Source organism: Rhagoletis zephyria, unplaced genomic scaffold (genome assembly GCF_001687245.7).
Source record: "Rhagoletis zephyria isolate East Lansing unplaced genomic scaffold, Rhagoletis_zephyria_1.1 Rzeph_scaffold_00414, whole genome shotgun sequence".
NCBI classification, from domain to species: Eukaryota; Metazoa; Arthropoda; class Insecta; order Diptera; family Tephritidae; genus Rhagoletis; species Rhagoletis zephyria.
This window is the reverse complement of record NW_016157498.1, coordinates 208,588-228,824: the sequence shown is the minus strand read 5'-3', so window position 1 is coordinate 228,824 and position 20,237 is coordinate 208,588. Positions and strand designations below refer to the sequence as shown.

General features: G+C 34.1%; 1 protein-coding gene across 1 annotated transcript in view; it reads right to left on the bottom strand.

Moving 5' to 3' along the window:
• chinmo (Chronologically inappropriate morphogenesis) overlaps window positions 1-20,237 on the bottom strand; it is a 148,578-nt gene that overhangs the window by 7,213 nt on the left and 121,128 nt on the right. The window contains 1 exon segment of the mRNA XM_017611504.1: window positions 16,968-18,643. Within this exon segment, the coding sequence (XP_017466993.1) occupies window positions 16,968-17,085 (118 nt within the window). The 5' untranslated portion in view covers window positions 17,086-18,643.

The following is a 20,237-nucleotide window of genomic DNA, read 5'->3' as shown; positions in this document are numbered from 1 at the left end:
TGCATAGCTAAATGGTTCATATTCTACGCTTATGCCAAAACGTTGGCTGTGAACAATATATATTTTTTTTGAACATCTGGCAATATGCACTTCAGAAATCAGCTGATATGGTTATGACGGAAAACCAAAATTCAATTGCTCTCTATGGTTATGGATGTGGCGTTATGATGTGGCACCACTAATCGAATACAGTGGTGGCCAAAAGGCTGGTTGGAACAGCTGTTTTATATGGTTATGGTTATGTCACCACTAATTTAAGCTTAAGTCAGGCACACATAATTTGTATATGCGTATGTATATGCACATTGATATACATACATATATACTTACATTAGACCGTACCAGAAAAACAAGTAATTTAAAAAAAAAGACAAGCTTACTTATTAGTGGTAAGTAATAAAATAAAAATCGACCCCCGTACCACCTAACGGCAAATTTTTTTTTTGATATTTCTTTCCATTTAAGTAATAAGTAGATTTGAAATACGAACTTAATCAAACAAGAAATAGGGGTTTTCTAAATAACTGGTCTACTGCGCCACCTATCGACCAAATTTTTTGTGAAGTTATTTTTTTCATGTAAGTAATATGTATTCCAAATATGAACCTTATCGGACCATAAATACGGGGTTTTCAAATACCTCGACAGCTGCGCCACATAGCGGATTAATTAAAAGTTAATTTCGAAAAAAATGCAATTTTAAATTTTTTAACATAATATTTACTAACTAATAGGGCTGAAACTAACTTTAGGGCTCAAATAAAAAAAAAATATAGTAATAGAAAATGGTTAAATAAACAATTGGCTATTATTATTAGCAGTCTCCTGAAGAGAACAAAGGTTTACGATAAAAATATCGATTTTCAAGAATTCTATACATTTCTACGAAAACTTGTTCTATTCCCATACCAAATACATGGACAAGCGCTTTGAGCGACCACTAAATATTTTTTGATTTCAAAATAAAAAATATAGCTATGATTTTTTTCGGTATAGGACATTCCCAGTGAGATAGCATTAAAATTCTGACTTAATTTTTTTTTTTACCACCCTAATGTACATACATAATATGTACATATGTATGTGTGCCTGTATGTATATGGAATACATTCAACATTTGAGGGGGCCAACGGCAGGTGCCAGGTTCCTTGCATAGCCAAAAATTTCCTCTTCCTTGCAACTGTTATCGCTTCTTTGGTCTCTAAATTTCCGCAGTGTCAGTGCATATACGAATCACTTGCCGTTTACAAGCAAATATGTATATAATTTATATCTATTTACACCCACCACTCCCTTTTTGCAGCATGAGGCTCCAAAGTAGTAACACTTACTATATGTACATACATTTGTCCCACACTGTTACCATTTTCCTATCTCTATGCCACTTTTTATTTATTTGAACTTGATTTCTTTATGGGGCACTTGTTGGCTGACTGGTGTGCCATTTAAACGGAAAGGAAACCATCACCTCTTAGACAGCACACCCAACTCCCGCAACAAGGACCACGAAAAGCAATTCGATGCTGTTTTTGTGTATCGCAAGGCAAACAAACTTCTTACTTAAAAAGTAGATAAAATTGAAATGAAAGACAAGACGCACACATTGTTGTTGGTTGATGTTGGCGACAACAACAACAACAATCACAACTAGGAAGAAAACAAGTGAAAGTAGCAGGCGGGTATGTAGACAGCTGCAGACTTGAAATGGCAAAAGTTATATGATTTCGGAGGAGCTGGTGGTGCGGGGTGTTGCATGTGCGAAAGTACATTTTATTTATTGTGTAAGTAGGAAGATATTCAGCTTGCGCGCTATTTTGCACGTACACGAATACAGTTGTATGTATGTAACTCATATAAAGTGCCAGCATTTCGTCCTCCTATGTATTTCGCCTTGTCTTTCATGCATCTTCTGGCTCTCTACTTTGCATTCTGTCTAATTTTGTTTTCCACTCTTTTGGGAAAATATTCCACATTGAGCAGCTGTCAAATTTTTGGGTCGTCGTCGTTGCTTTGTTGTGGATATAAGTACGTATGTACATATGTATGCATTAGGAATGTTAATCCCGGGATCACGGCCCTTTTAAGGTCCCAAAAATCGCGGGATGCTTATCTTATTTCGGAATTTGAAATTTGCAATGATGGCAATAATAGAAACTCCTCTTCTTGACCAGTATTGGCTAAATTTCTTTTTTTATTTAATAATTAATATTTTTTTATTAATGTCTGGCTCATTATACATATAACACCGCGCAATAGTAAATTTTAAATGCAAATATCAATATATTCGCGAAACCATGGGCCAAATATAGTAAAATTGCGTTTTCAGTTTTTCACTCTGACGTCAGTAATTCGCAAATGATTTAAAAAATTCAGAGAAATGTGTGATAAGAGAAGAAGTATGGGTATCAAATCAAAGAGGAAATCCTGTAGAATTTAAACAGACTCAAGTTTTTGGTGCAGAAGGACTGGTAAGTATTGAAAATGTCCTTTTAAAATTTTTTCCTTGAAATTTCGCGGTATTTGTTTTTGAAAAAATTATATGTTAAGGTCTTAAACAAACTCGATAAAATCCTCGAATTTCGTCCTTCTGACTTTTGTGAATCCAAAAAAAACAATAATTTTTTTAAATTGTAAAGAAGTTTCCCCTTTCATTTGGTACCCATATTTTTATTTTGTATTGCATTGAATTTTTTTAATAATTTTTGCCATTAATCATATCTTTGAAATTTGAATTGAAAGTCCTTTAAAATAAATTATGTCGTCAGAGAAAAAAATAAAAACGCCACTTTAAACAAGCGATTTTTAGCAAAAAAAAAAAACGTATTCAATTTTCATATAACAAATATATATATATATATATATTTCATGATCCAATGATCGGATCTAACCCAGGATAGTATGAGACACTACCTTTCCGATGCAAAAAGTGTTATCAAAATCTGTTGACGTGGTTCAAAGTTATGCGGTAACATATGTACATTAAAAAAAAAAAAAATAAAATTTAATATAAAAAAATTTAATAAAAAAAAAATTTAATAAAATAAAAAATAAATATTCCGACAAACTGATAACCTCCTCCTTTTTTGGAAGTCGGTTAAAAACAAAACCGACTCCAATTTTAATTTAAAAATTTAAGATTACTGTTAATTTCTTCACGATCCAATTATCGGATGTAAACAAATAATAAATTTGCATCGGAAAGGTAGTGCCGCAGAGGTGGTCCCGTACTAATCTGGTTAAGATCCGATCAGTGGATCATGAGATATATACATATATATATTTTTTTTTATATGAGAGTTGAAGTCGGGTTTTTTTGCTAAAAATTACTTGTTGTCGGTTAATAAAAAAAGTAGGGATAGAATAAATTTTTTCGATTGAAAAGTAATTAATATCTCAATCCCGGGATTAGTCGAGATTGTCCCGAGATTGTGATAACGACATCCCGAAAATCCCGGAATCGCAAAAACTTAGAAATATTAACATCCCTAGTATGTATACATAAATGTGGTGGGAGAATGAAGAGGCTGACAAGTTACATTTCTGTATGTTTCTTAGAGTTGTTGCAATATTTATTATGGCAGCATTTATGGTATTTATATACAAATACTTTGTTGTTGCTGTTGCTGTTACGGTGTTTTTCTTTTTGTTTTCGTAACAGTAGTGAATAAGAAATTTATTATCAATGCACTTGAAATGTTTCGCTGACAGGTGGATAGAAATACATACACACTTGGGTACATACGAACGTATGTATAACGCAGAATAAATATGTATGTTGAAGTAACTAAGTGAAAGTGAAATTTATGGGACAAGCAACTTTTTGGAGAATAGATATAATATTAAACTAAATAAATAAAAATATTAAAATAAAATAGAATTATTCGAAAATGCGATTAATTCAATTCGTAGATGTTTTTATCGAAACTACACAAAACAGCGCGTACAGAAACTGATTACGTGTCCTTTTAATTTATATAAAATCTACCCCATCTACGAACAAATCAAAGCAAATTGAGGGAGCACGGCTAGTCGCCTCTCAACACATTGCTGCTAAAAACCTGATACCTAGTCCTTGCAAAGGTAGGACAGAAGCACCAAAAGTGTTTCGCCGTCTCATCCTTTCCGAGGCATCCTTTACGCACGAGAAGTGACCAGTCAACAGCACCACAAGTTATCTTCAGTCTCGTATGAGATTGAGGGCAACATGATGAGTTTTGCCCACATGCAGCCATTCGAAGCCTGCCAATCATTGCAGAGTGGAATATTCAGCCAATTTCAGATGGTTGTCCAATTGTCAGGTGCCTCATTACCAGGTAGTCTCGAGTGGACTAGGGAAGCGGTCGATTGGATGCTGGCGGTGTCGGAAAGGAAGGCAAACATGTACTCTGATAGCCAAGCGGCTATCAAGGCCTTAGGCTCGCTCACCAAAGGCTCAAAGCTAGTAGGGAAATGCCTGAACTCTTTTTCGGTTACATTAGATTATTTCCTCGTCAAACTTTTATGAGTGTCAGGCCATAGTGATAGAGTAGAAAACTATGGAGGATATGAGCTAGCCTGGAAAGGTATTCTTAAGACGTCCTCACTGAGAAGAGCGAGTGGGACCGCCTCTGCCTGCATAAGCTCTACTCTTGAACAGGCCTAAACCGGGACCTGTATTACAGCAAGTTATTTCTGGTGGACGGCCGGCAGTCAAGGGATCGCCTCAGTTACATACATACGCCTATTTCAACTTTTCAGTAGGAAACATCTTGGACACCCAAACTTGTTTTCCGGGATCGACATCTGCCGCAGCACGGTGTGGAAAATTAACTTTTTTTGTGACACAATCGATTATGTATATTGAGAACGAGAACAATTTTACCTTAAAACAGCATTGTTTCGGGTAAAAAAAAAGATAGAAAAAAATAATAATTAAAATCATCTATGTAGTTTTGAAAGATCAATTAATTTTTTTTTATCCAACGAGACTATTTATTCTGAAGGCTACTGTGACATTTCTTTCGCTATTTGTTCTCGTTCTCGAGATATTAGATTTTGTCACAAAACAAGTAAATTTTCAACACTGTGCGCCGCGTAGCTTCGTTCGTATACCTTAACTAACAGCATTTCTACAAAAATCCATATCATGCCAATTGCGGTTACAAGAAGTCATAAATATGTTTGGTAATAACATTTTTTATTTAATTGGTAGATATTTATAATTTGTTTTGCAATTTTTGTTCAAAAAATTTTTATTGAACCTCAACGTCTATTTTGCATTTTTTCCGGGCATTTGATCTCAATGCCTTCCCGTTTTGAGTTAGCCCGCGAAAGTCGTCAAATATTCGTAAGGTTAGAGCAGATATTATATGAAATGAATGCTTGCACTTTTTCCGTATTTATATTTATTTTTTATTATATTAGTTTTTTTTTCAGTCGTTAAATACTTTCTGTACCATGGTAAATACATAATTATTTGCTTTAGTTTTATTTGCGTGAAAAATTTGTTAGACATTTTATTCTAATGCAATATTCCTTCGTTATTGCGGTTTTATTTTCTTTATGTAGTCTTCAAATTTTATTTTGTGTTATTCTTTTTATTGCTTTGCGATTTAAAGCTTTCATATGTAGGTACGCTTGGCGCAACAAAAATAAGTGGGTCAACTTGATAATAGCCGAAAATAGGCAGCCGAAACATTTTGCTATAGGCACTTGTTATTTTTGCAAACACCTATACAAGCATAGATGTGTGAATTATCGTATGCGTAAAGAGTCGTCTATTTGCTTGAGCGCCCAAAATCACGAGAACCGTCTGATCAGGACGCAGCTCGCACACTTCTTCTTCTAAAGGTTGCTGATACGATCATTTTCATTATTATTGGCTTATGGCTTATCTTATCTAATTATCGACTTCACGTCAGTTCTGCAATCATAGTCGCCAAAACGCATTGTGTATGAAAATTGCATGGCTCTTCAATCCACCTTAAAAATATACGCTCGATACGTATATGCAGATATGCACATTAGGGCGGGTCAATATTTTTTACTATTTACATGGAGGATTCTATGTGTAATTGCGAAAATAGTTTTAGAAGAAAATTTAAAAAATTTTAGGTATTGTTGCGCCGTCTGGTGGAAGTTTAAAATGAAAGATAGGTACAGATAGTGTTCGGCAGTATTGATTCCAGAAGTACTCAGAACTCGATTCTCAAAAGGATCGACAGCACCCGATTTTTAAAAGTATCGCTACATGTACTCAGGATGAGTTCTCGATTATATTACTACTAACTATGTAATCTGCATTCTAATGTATTCAAAATGCTCCAAAAATTTCATATTAAAACACATTCATTTCTCGATACTAGGTAATGCAAAATTGAATGCGCCACTTTTCTTAGGACATCGCCCTAGGGGAAAAAATGCATTTTGGAATGTGAAAAGGCTTGTTTTAATGATTATTTTTTCGGTTACTATACATTACATTCTCCCACTGAGATTGTTCTCAATTTGCAGTTTCAATAATTGTACCCAGTACAGTTAGCCATTCATTTGACATAATTTGGAATTTATATATTAATTGGAATAAATACTTCCAGCTTGTGAGATTTTTACACTAACTATTGAAATGTTACGGACATGTGTATATTTAAAAAGAAGTTCTCAGTACTATGAAAAATACTCGATCTTTAAAACTATTTTTTACTGAAATAGATTCCTCATAGCAAAAAAACCCCTTAAAGCATGTTTTTATACAAAATTTAAGCACTTCTTTACGACACTACAGCAAAATGCTAAGAAACTTATTTTCACAATTTGGCAAACTCCAAATTGATTTTAGACCCATGGTTTTTTGGCAAATTTTCTTAGAATTCTGTGCTATACGCGCATAGTCGAAAAAATCTCCCACACAAATTGACCTGCCCTAATGTACATACATAGTAAGTACATATGTACACTGTACTCGGTACACTCGAATTTGTCAATACTAACTATTAAAAATTTTCAGAAATCGTAAACTAATATCGAAATCATGGCTCCGATGGCATAACGAATAATATTGCAGCCATATTTTTTTTTTTCAGAGGTGCACAGGCGAATTAATTGTTTTTTTTTTTTCTTGTTGCGTGATTGAGTAAGAAACAAGTGAAAAATAGTTTGACGTCAGATGTTTTGAGTTTAAATACAAATATTATTTATGGCATCAATAAAATTTTTTAGGGAAAATACGCTGGCACATTTTCTGATTCATAGAATGCGATAAATAAAGTAACAGGGAAGAGTGCAAATAGCTTTTATCGTTGCATTATATTGTTCATAGGTTTCTCCTTTAACGTCACCTTTAACGGTCAGAACATTTCCTTTGATTTCATGGTCCCAAATGGCAAACTATCTATTATTTGGTGTTTAGCTTAGAATAAAGACCGCTGGCAATTGTCTTACAATAGAAGATTGTATATGTATATCTAGATTCTAGATACTCCCACGGAGAACTAGGTAAACATTTTCTGTATTGACAGCATCAAGACAGGAAATGGAACTGGAACTGCAACTGGAACTTCAGATTCTTTTCGGCTTTAGTAACTTTTTTTTTTTTGTTTTTTTTTTTTTTTTGTCGGAATAAATACATAACACAACACAAGCACTCAATGCCGTCCATTGTACTGTTTTATATTTGTCAATTATTTCTTTCTCAATGTACATACATACATACATATATGGGTAAATAATGGCTGTTTTACATACATATATTTCTGCCGAAAAATAAAATAACTGTTGAATTCTTTTCCATTTTTAGAGAGTCTAGCTTATTTTATTTGTTTATTTTTTTTTAAGTTGCTCCGAATCTAACAGCTTTTAGATGCTTAAGGCCATAGCAGATGTTCACATTTTGGGAATTAATATTTCGAGCTTAGAATGTGGAGTGGGGATATACATAAATATGTATTTTAACTAGTTAAACATTAAAAGAAAAAAAATAATAATAAATTTCTAAGCTGACTCTGTTTGTATGTGTTTGCGGTTGCAGTAATTGAAATGTCGCTACCAAAATCCAAGAACAGCAACCGCAGATATCCCCAATCATACTACCTAAATATTGATTTTTTTAATTTAACTTTTTTTGGTTTTACAAGCTATTGTTTTCCATTCAATTTCTTTACCATTTTTGGTTCATTTAATATTCTGTGCAGTCATGGATTTGTTGCTTTTTTAAGGATATTTTTCAATTTCGATTATACATACATGCATATGTATGCGCATAATCCAAACAATGCACGAAATAATAGATACATATAAATGTACATATGTTACATACATACATTTTTCATATGGATTCATTGATACATACACTGTGAAACTACATGCATTCATACATAGATATGTTTCAACGAGGACAACACCACGCTCGAATAAACCGTTTTGATATAAAGTTCTCTTTCCTTGTTTTCTTAAGCCAGTGGGTGCTCTAGCTATGCTATTGTTTGGTCGCTGCTTTTCAAATACCAAATAAACTGTCGTCGGATTTACAGTGATTATTTTTTATTTTATTTTATATTTTTCTACAATGAATTTTTAAACGAAATCCTTTAAAATTAATAGCAAAAAAAAACTAGGAAATGCATTATTACAGGATTTAAAATTTTGTGAATGGGTCGCTTATGATAACTTTGTAGAAGTTTAGGTATCATAGAAATAAATGTATGTTTTAAAGTATTTGAGAAATTTTAGAATAGTTCCAAAGGCCAAGAATCGTTTTTTTTTTTAATTTTTGCTGAATTCGATATAAATAATATGTAGTATGCATATTCCTTTATACTTTATAGTAACTACCTTACAACAGGTTATACGTACCGTGTCAAGGACGACAGAAGCATTAAATCTGTTCCAGAGATACCGCATCATCGAGCTCTGGTATAACACAAAGAGCCCACAACAAAGGCCCGCATCCGTCGACGTTGATAACCCTGTATCCCTGCAATGCAAACACAGAGCTCCGGAGTAAATGTTCACCACCCAACGACAGCCTCTACTGAGATTGATGTCTTTGGACACAGGGTCAGATTGAGGACGTGGGTTAGGTAGACTATGTATAGCAGAGGTCACCCTTGTGAAGTCACTCAACAAGTCTTACGTATTCATCTAGTCTCCTAACCTAAAAGGTAGAATCGAACGGCATACAATCATTTTGGATTTAGATAAGAGAGCTAAGGTCCAACGAGAGATGACGGCAGCTCGCTCCAGTAACACGACCGAAACTTGCCAGTGTGAACGGACCCGTTCCTTTTTTATGATTGCAAAAGTTTGGAATGTTGATCGGAATCAGCAAAAGTAGTGTTACATGAGAATCAGGATAACTTAGATCTATCCCCATCATGTATAAACTAGAGCTCTTCTAAATCGACCAGTCGACTAGTTGATTAATCGATTTGCCAAAGTTGTTTGAAAGAATAGGCGATTTAACTTAATCGACTAGCCGTTTCCTTCCGACTTTTTCAACTAAAGCTTAATATCTAGCTCCCAAGGAAACGAAAAAGATAAAATTGCCGGTATTTCGCTTGTGTGTGTGTATTAGTGTCCACGGAATTGAATCTGATATTTCATAGCCTGTTGTCCCACTCTTTCCTCATGAAATGCTGGAGGGCTGAGTGAAAGATCGGCCTATCTCGGCAGCCGGTCCGAAAACGCTTTATCTCAAAAAACTTTTCAAGAACGCCCTATTTCATAATTGGAGGTTGGAGGAGTAATAGATGCCAAATCAACAATTTTTCGAATTTTTTGTCTGTCTGTTTGTTTGTCTGTCTGTATGTTTGTACGAGCATCACTCGAAAACTAATGCATGAAAATGAATACAGTTTTCATTGATGTATTGCTGGAGGTCCAACTTAAAATATAGGGGGACAATAATTAGAGAGCTGCCACCTGTTTGAAAATTGCAGTTTAAGTAAACTGATAAGATAAAGTAAATATTGCAATATGGCTGTCAAAAGAAAGAGGTTTAAAAAAGCTTACCGCCGAAAATAAGCGTGTGGAGGTTGCCACATGTTTGAAATTTTTAATTTCATTTAATTGATAAGATAAATTAGATAATGCAATATGGGTACCAAACTAAAGTTTAGGAAAGTTTACTGCCGAAAATATTTTCGAGGAGGGTTGCCACCTGCTTGCGAAACTGTATTCAATTAAATTTATAAAATAAATGAAATATTAAAATTACGGGTATCAAACAACAAAAAAATACTTTAAAGGCGCCGTGAAGTACGCCAGGAATTTGCTAGTTTTCAATATAGTTTCAGTTAAGATAGGGCGTTTTTGAACAAAATTCTGAAATAGGGCGTTCTTTAGCCATTTTCTGAGATGGGGAGTTTTCGAAACGTCCACAACAAAAAAATTTAGAAAACCATAGTAGAAAGCATAGACAATTTCTTAAGAACTCGATACTGCCTTAAGGAAACTTGTCGCATGTCTTAGCATTTTTTTTATATGAAGTTTTTGCTGTCACCATTTGAATAATTTCGGTTAGTTGATTATCAGGCTAATCGATGAATGGTTAGTAAAATGTGAGCGGATAATCGAATAGTTGCTATTCGACTATCTACCGACAAAAAAGTGGCTAATAGACTAATCGAATAGCCAATAGTCGATTTTAACAAGATGTCTAAAGGCTGGAACTATACAAAGCTGTGATCGATAAAATACTCTAAACACTCTGCCTAAGTTACAATAACCTGGACCTCGTCTAAAAGCTTGAAAGTTCGAGATACCACAGAAAGTATGAGGGCGAGACCTATCGGAAATCTTTGCAGATTGGAGATGCTCAAAGAATGCCTCTGAGATCACTTTAACTAGAAGAACTAGTCAAAATTCTTGAACTCAAGTCAGTCTGTTACCAGGCGAAGCTAGCAAAAATGTTCCCACAATGATGCCTATGAAGAAAAGGCCCAGTTTTCATTCATTTCCCGTTTTTGTATTTTACTTGCATATACTTATGGTAAACAGTTATTCATTAATATCATATTGGGTGGGACCGCATGCGGTCAGTCAACAAATTTTTCTCGCCAACAATCCAAGAAATAAATACAAATTTTAATGATGGGGGTTTCATTTGACCTCTATTTAATACTAGGAACCTTTAATAGGAATGTACATATGTAATTATTTATATAGTACACACAACGAGGATAATGAGTTCATTGAACTGTATGTCTTACTAATATACACTTTAATTCCCTTTGGATATTTTGAGCATTTTTTGTACACCCAATAACAAGTGTCCAATAAAGAGTGGATATAAGAGCTTAATGAGCTTAGGAAGCTTAAGAGAACAAGCGAGGCCAAGGGGGAAGAACAAATTTCAGTAGAAAATGAATGGGAATTTAAGTACATGCATACTTATGGAAGTAATCGTATAAGGCACACACAAGTAATGCCAAGAAAAAACTGAGTGTATCTTTTATAAGGAAACACCAACAATTTAATACATATGTACATACTATTAAGACCCATACAACAAATGTCATCAAAGAAAATCGGCGAGCATAACTAAGTCGAAGACAAACAAAAGAAGAGTACGAATATAAGGAAAAAGTAAATAATAAAATAATAATAAAAAAAAAATCAAAATAATAACGTTAGGCCAACCTGACCTCAGACAACTAGTAATATGTACGTTTTTTTTTATGACCTCATGTCTCTTTGTTTGAGACGGTCTGTATTTGTATCTTATGCTAACCAAAATACAAAATAAAAATAAGAATAAAACACAAATACCGCTAAGTGGCTACGTGCTTTATATGAACATACTATGTTTGCGAAATTGTTTGTTTATGTTTGACAACATTTTTTTTCACAGCTTTGTCAATTCACGCTGTACATATGTACGTTTCATTCAAGCTTTATTTAGGCGCTAATAAATGCACACACATTATGATGGCTCGTACAGAAGTGAATACATACTATATCTATATACTTACTTACATACATATGTATGTACATTTTTACTTTTGTATGACTGCCTGCCACTTATTTAATAACCTTCATAAAACTGTAAGCTCGACAAATAAATAATCGCGCACGCACGTGATTTACACACACACACACTCATAAACTAACATTTTTACGTGTGTCAAGTTAGCACTACATACCATTTTTTCTTAAAAAACGAGAGCTACAAATTTTTTCTTTCCACAACAAATTTACAACAAAAACACTACAATTAATGCCGTAGTTAACTTTTCCAATTTCGAAAAGTGTAGTGCTAACTTGACACACGTAACATTTTTACGTTTGTAAGTAGGTATGTGTGTATATGTAACTTTAAGATAGTAGCTCGAAAATGAAAGCATACAAAAAGGCGTTCAAGGAAGAAGCACAAGATATTGGTAATCAAAGTTAAATATGTACTACGTAGAAAGCAGAAAAGTCAAATGTAAACATTAGGGTGCATCACACTGCATACAAAAATTAAATCAGTACTATTTTTCATTTTAATTATAAAAATTATTTTATTCCCAGTTTCACGAAAGAAGTTTAAGTGAAAAATTATTAACTATTATATTTTTTTTAATCTTATATGAAAACTGACAGAAGAGAAAAAAACATGTTTCACTTAAATTGCCGGCAATAAGACTTTAGCCAAAAATCGATTTTTTTTATTATATTACGTCCCAATTCATAAAAAATAAAGTAGGTTTAAAAGGCTTTATAAATTTACGTTTTCATATATTTTTTCAATTTATAAACCTTTTGCAAAACTACTTTATTTTTTGTGGATAAATAATATTTTTTCCAAAAAATCACCTCAGTTGATAGAAGAGTTTAAGCTTGAAATGCCTGCATAAAAATGTTAAAAAATTGTATCAATTGAATCAAAATAATGACAATTCTGGTGGTATTTTCAAAACAGAGTAGCTCACCTAAATCCTAATATTTATCCGATATATTTTGACGGAAATCTTAAAATATAATACATTTTTTTAGTTCCGGTGGAAAAACTGCAACTATTTTTGGTGAGGCACCCTAATGTTTGTAAACACGTACACAAGTATATAAATATGAAAACAAATCAATAAAATGGAATCAATAAAAAGCACAATGAAAATTTTGTTGCAAACACTGATTTCGTACTTCCAAAAAGTTAGTGTATCCCGACGAGGAACATAGAAATATGTGTTAACAATAAAATGGATTTGACATGATTGAGCCAAACAGAATATTCACTCGTTTACATTATTCATGTGACTTGTATGCTATTGAATTTGTTTCAAGAGAGAGATTTGTTAAAGAGTAGAGTTACTCCGTAAGTGGCATGCTCTCACCCTTTCTGTTGATCGTCATCATCAACGACGTCCTAGAGGAGCTGAAAAAGAGCGCGCGCTGGGTCACAGCCAGCGCTGCTAACGTATCCTCATCGTCAGAGGAAAGCTTCCCCGTAATCAACCCAGCGTATGAGCACTTGTATACTATGACTAAGCTCTGAATGGGAGATCCAACTCTCACCTGCAAGATATGTCCAGTTAACAGCTTTACGGATAGGTCCAATTTGGATGGTAAAGTTATAGGAGGTCTGGTCAGCCACTTTCATCAGCTATAAAAGAGGTAATTCACTGGATGGGGTACATACATCAGATCGATTATGACTGCAAATAACTATGTATGTATGTATGTATCTACTCTGACGATCGAAATAGGACGGGCAATGCCTGAAAACTCTCTCCATCGTTTCGGATTACAGCTAAATCACGTTGATTCGGATTCGAGGAGCAGTGCCATCGCTCAAAATTGTACCACTGATGTATTGGCTAAGCAGATCAATCTTCAGATCATTTCTCCAGACAGGTGAATAGGAGTTCTTGTGGGTATAGACCGTTTCTGGACAGATGGGCTTACATATAAGCGCTGGGCGAAAATGAGGTCTTTCTGACCCGTATTTAACCGCGGGCGCCCAAAGGAGCTTCTGAAGCTGGCTAGTCGACAACTCTCTAAGGGGCCCTGACCGGGTACTGTCCGTAAGGAATCCATGCGGTACGAAATATTGGACTATTATTTTCGCTTCTTTTTAACCATAAAGGGCGTTTACTTCTCAAACAAACCGACTACATAATCTCAACAAAATATTTCAAATGCTGCGTCTCTTTCAAATATTGCGAATTATTAGATATTATAATACGTATTTGTTTTTGTTATTAGTTATTGTTTGGAATTCGCCGGTACCATTGATAATGACTCGTTGTTTATTCTGGTTTTATTTGGTTATTTATTTGTACATACATATATACTACAACATATCGATAAACATGCATACAATATATCGATGTACATATCTTCACAAACACTTGTTATTTACTACTTTGTTTGCCGTATTTTTGGCAATTCTTTTCGCACTGTTCTTTACCTTTTTGTGTTTATTTGAATGAGTGACAAACTCTACGAAATGTGAGTCACAACTTATGTATATGTATGAATGGAGAAAAAATTCTTTTTGAATGAATCAAACCGTGTGTATGTATGTAAATGGACAAGAAATTAAACCATATACCTACGGTGATTTTCGCAGAAATATTTTTTAGTAAATAAATTTAAGAAGACTTTTCGTAGTAAGAAAATATTTCTAAACAAAGATTAGAATCGAGATTATTTCGAAGAAAAATATCAATTATCTGGTATTTAGGTAGGTATTTTTAAAACTGGTAAAAGAATCTGTGATCCTGTGAATCCTTTTATTAAATAGTACCTAAAGAGCTTTGCGTAATTGTGACCCTCTGTGATACCTTACTTCTTTCTATTCTTGCTTTGAGTGAAAAAATTTATTTCTAATTTCGCGTTTGTCGTTTCAAAACAGGGAAGCCTTCTGGAAACTGCAGTGGACGAATTGAAAACTGGTACTTCCAATCGTGAAGGAATCTCGCAAAGTATTTCTACAAACAGGTCTATTCTGCGCTGCTAACACAAAAATTGTGTAACCATTAAATAAGTTCCTGTCCATTCTTAAACCATTTTCGAATTCTGTGCGCTCTTGTCAATTTTCCTACCATCTCTTAAGCTGAATGCAAATTATTGCTCCTTTAAATATGCAATACCAGAATTTTCACAAATTCATATACATATAGCTAAATTGCTGAATATTTTGACTGCAGTAGAGAATTTTTCACAATATGCAGATACATATGTATTTGCAAAAATTGTTATTATATTTTACCGCTAGTTTTTTTATACAAATATGATTCGTTCTACACCACAAAACATACAAATATAATTTCTTAACTTCGTGCAAAACTCGCGAAAATTCAATAAATTTTCATGCAAATTTTTAATCAGTTTCCAGTTTTGTAGCCCATTAAATTTTAGTATAAAAAATTCAAGTTTGAAGTTATAGTCAAAAATTGCGTTGATTTTTCGGCATTATTTTTGTTGAAGGTGTTTCACATTTTTTCCATACAAAGTATTTTTGAACGTTTTTTTTTTGTATGGGATGAACTGCGTAAAAAAATTGCCAAAAATCAACGGTAAGTCCTAGCTGCTCCAAACTTGCACTTTATTATAACAAAATTTATTCGGCTACAAAATTGCATACTCCAAAAAATTATAAAAAATCTGATTAAAAAGTTGAAAATTTGCATGAAAGTATACTGAATTTTCCTGGTTAGAAATTACATTTTGATAAAAAAAATTACCCTAAAGAATTAGTACACAATTTTTTGTAGTTATTTTAAAAATCTCGGTATCAATACTTTTAGCCGGCAGTGTACATAGAATCGCGGTGACAAGAGGTAGAAATTTTTGGTAAGAAAATTTTCCGCTTACAAAATCATCGGTAACGTGTATAATAGACCTGTAAGGGTGCTTGATAGCAAAAACGTCATTACTCAACATAACAAAAAATGAAAAAAGGCTTTAATATTTATAGTTAAGTTTTTCGAATTGAACAAAACTAAATAATCTAGAGGAAACTGTCACTCAAAAATGCTATTAATCTTCCCTGCTAAATTTAAGAATCCAGTCTACACGACGCCGAACTCTACTATTGAAAAGGATTCCAAAAAATGCCCGGATTTCCACTGGGCATTTAATGACTAATTTGCCGAATTTAAAAACCGGCGTTAATCCTTAAAAATAAAAGTCATTAGAGGCAGTTTTCTGAAGTTGGTTTCCACATGCCAATGGTTTAATAGTAGAAAATGTTTCGTAATTTTTGTCATTTCTATGCCTAGTGGAAATTCGCCATCACGCTGATATAAATAGTCAATGGGCTTTATTAATAAAAAATAAGCAATTGCTTTTTCATAGAATTTCAGACCTTTTACTCAAATTTGTTTGAATAAATCGAGTAAAAGGTCTGAAATTTTGAGAAAGAACGTTTGCTAAGGCTTTATGTATACGACCCATTAAGTTCGTTTCCTATAATATTTGTTAAAGGGCACACAATTTTTGTCATTTCAATGGGGCTTATGAATAAAAATCTAGCAATTGCTTTTTCTTGAAATTTTAGACCTTTTACTCGATTTATTCAAACAATTTAACCGCCCTATTCCCACACCACTGACAAAACTCAGCGGCTGACTATTGCCTTTACTACTGCGCCGCAAATTTATTTTAAGCTGTCGTATGACAATTGTCAGTTTTATTGTTATGACCTACTAAGTAAGTGACAACGGCGAAACAATGTTTATATTGTGTTTTAGGCGCAGTAATTGGGACAATAGTCATATGATGAATTTTGTCAGTGTTGTGGGAATAGGGCGGTAAGTTAAAGATTAGAAACTAAAAAAAAAAAACAGTTTCTCAGTTTCTTTTTCATAAGGTCCAATATCTAGTTGATATTCAGCATAATACCCGATTTCCACTAGCCATTAAATGACAACAGTTTGAATGACAAATTTGAGCATAAACTCATACTCTTAAGTTGTTTAAGTAACAAAATTGTTTGACACTTTAAAGTCCAGTGTAAATCACGCTTAAAGATTAAAGTAAAACAAAATCGTAATTTAACTCACCATCACACGATAATGTCACATCCGCCAAAACGTCCGATTTGAATAGATTGGAGAATGTTATTGCCAAATTGGACGAGTAGCTGTTCCATTTTAAACAAAATTGTTGCTGTGGATCCATTTTGAATTATATTAAGTTAAGATTATTAATTAATTAAAAATTAAATGCCTTCGTTTTTGTTTTTTTTTTTGAAGCACTATCACCAAAAAATTAACAAATTAAACGACGTATGTACGTTTGTTTGTTGCTTGTTGCAAGTAACCGGAACAAAACGATAAAACTAAGTAAATAAGGTTTACGTATATGTGTGTGTGTAAAAACAGCCAAATGGTTTTTTGTCAAGCCCAATGTAGTTGAAGGCTTATTTTTCTTTTTTGCTTGTTTGTTTGTTGTTGTTTTTGTTGTTGACCAGCAATGAAATCTCAAACGTTGGCCGCCACTAAATTTCGACGATTTTTCCAAAATCCAAAACGGCAACTATGCTGGTGTTAGCCAGCCATCCAAGTGGGCGATTGCGGCTGGCGTTTGGCAATTTTTTCTGCCTTTCTTTTATTTAATTCTTCCTCGTTAAAAAAAATGTCAAATTTCTCGCTTTCAATTTCCTCTAGTGTCCTTTCTTTGCCAAAATTTGCTTTCTTCTTTTCAACTTTCCTCTTCTTCTTCTCCTCTTTCAAACATTCACCAACATGCGCTGCGCTGCACTCGTCGTTGGCTTCAATGGCATTCGCAAGGCGTACGCCAATGTCGGCATAAGCTTTGTGCGCCTATTTCCGTACCTGCGTTTCGTTAGCGGTTGCGGCTGCGGTTGCGTCTGCGTCTGCGTCTGCGTATCCGTATCCGTTGTTGCTGACGTTCTGCTCCTTAGCTTGTTGCTTGCCGCCGTTGACTGGCTGTTGTGGAGCTTCCTGTATGCGGCGTTCGCTGTTTTTGTGCTGCTTGCGGCAAACTTCCGGGTCGTCGTCGTATTTGTAGCTTTTTTCACGCGATTGCGTTTCGTGCCGCGCAATTGACCAGCGTGTTGCGTATACGAGCAGTTAATTGCTTCAAATGCCACTCCAACTTGCACTTGCCCTTGTTTTAGCTTCAACTTTTGCAACTGCGTCTGCGTCTGCGCTTGCGCTTGCGTTACTGTGTTTCTGGTTTCTTGTTGTTGTTGTTGTTGTTGTTGTTCTGCTTCTGCAGCCACTAAGCAATCTGAATAAATTATGCCAAAACGAAATTTTCGATAAATTTTTTGCTGCATAAATTCTATGCGTCGTTGTTTGAGTTCTCTGAAGAATTTCTGATAATGCCAAAGGGAATTTTCCAATTTTGTTGATTTTCTGCTTTTGGGCGTTCTTCGCATTTAAATTGCTTGCTAGCGCCGGCGTGCGTTGCACCAAAATGTGCCCTCCCTGCTCCCTGTTTACTTCTCCGCTCTGCTACACTACAACACTACGCTACAGAATCGCACACGTTTTACTACGCAATTTCACTCGAGACACGTGTGCTGCGCCTGCGCAATAGCAAAGGTTCGGTTTTGTTTTGAATGGTAACTCTTACCCTCGTTTGTGCTTCAAATAGTTGCTGCTGCTGCTGCTGCTATTGCCGCTGCTCGCAAACACACGCTAATCGCTTACGATTTTTTTTTTGTCGCCGATATTTTATGTGTACACGCACGTCCGCATGCGGTGAAAAGCTGCAATGAAAATGAAAACGTAAAAAGTGATTAATGCAAATTGAAAGCATAAAATTCATTTTATATGTATAAGCAACGTCATAGACTGCTTGTGTAGTGTGGTTTCTAAGCAGGCGAAATTAAAATATGTATATAGGAAAAGTGCATTTATTTGGAGCACAGTGGTTTGGACTAAGTGATTTGGAGATGCTAAGGTACATTTTTCATACCAGTTTATTGGGGAAGTGTAAGTGTTTGAGTACTGAATTTATTTAGAGGGCGGAGATTTTATAGACTTGCCCAGTGGGATCGGCAAGTTTAGTTCGTTTCCGAATAGCCACTCAGGTATGACGATGTAAAGCCACCAACCAATTGAGAGGAAGTTTTTTTCAGCATTCGAGTCTCCATTTGCCTTACCCCATACGGATTTTCTTCATGATAAGAACAGAGAATCAAAACATGTCCATAGAAATGAAGAGAACTAAAATATACTTATGAAGCTTGCAAAGAACTCTATATATTGCTATCGCGGTATTTATCGTTATTTTTATCGATATAAATATACATACAAAGTGGAGATTCTGTAACCAGTTAGTGATTATTTTCGGATCGCTAACTGGCTACAGAATCTCACCCTATATGTAGATATCATTATCGATGCCGACAAATCGATAGTATCAACACAGTCATTGTGGTCTTCATTAACATTTTTACAACTATCTATACCGTTAACTAGATATTATTTATATTTTTATTGCTGCATTTATCGATAGTTCCATAATTGCTAATTCGCAATCGGGAAAAACAGTAGATCGATTTTTATTTCCCCTTTTTCGAGCAGTAAATGAGCGACACATTGTCATTATTGTTGTTATTATCGTTATCGAAATTGCTATCACTGTAGTTATCACTATTTCGTTATCGATTTTTTTTTATATTTAGCATTGTTAAAACCGTTAAATGAAATTTTATCGATATTGTTACCGTTGTCTTCATCTTTTCCGATAGTAGAGATTGATTAATACATACATCAAAGTTATCGCTGTGTTTATCGTTATTGATATTTTAATCGCTGTTATTATTGCTATTTTGAAATCGATTAAAGTTTAGGGCATTTTGTGATTTTTTTTGATGGTGTTATCAATTCGATATTATCGATATTATTATCGGTGTAGTTTTCGATAGTTTTATCGATATCAGCGTAAGCTTTTTTCCAAAACTATAGTCGAAGTCGGTTAAGACGCATCGCCCAAAGGTCAGATTCTTCTATGGAAACTCTAAAAAATTTAAACAAAAATTTCTTTTCAATTTAATACCCGAAATCGATACTCCTATAGGCGAAGATATTACACATAAATTTTTGCCAAAGTTCCGATTATCCTTTTATTATAATTTCCTACAGTTGTACCAATTCAGTGGTTCAGAAAATTTTTAAATTTTTTTTTTTTTATTAGTTTTTTATTATTATTTTTTTGAGTCTTCATTTTAATTATTTAGTTTTTTGAGTCTTCAAAGCGCAATCAGAATTTTGACCCCAGTGCGCCATGCCTTAACCGACTCCCATCGGAACCAAAATCGGTTTAAGGTTTGGGAAATCTGATTTAAAAATTAGCTT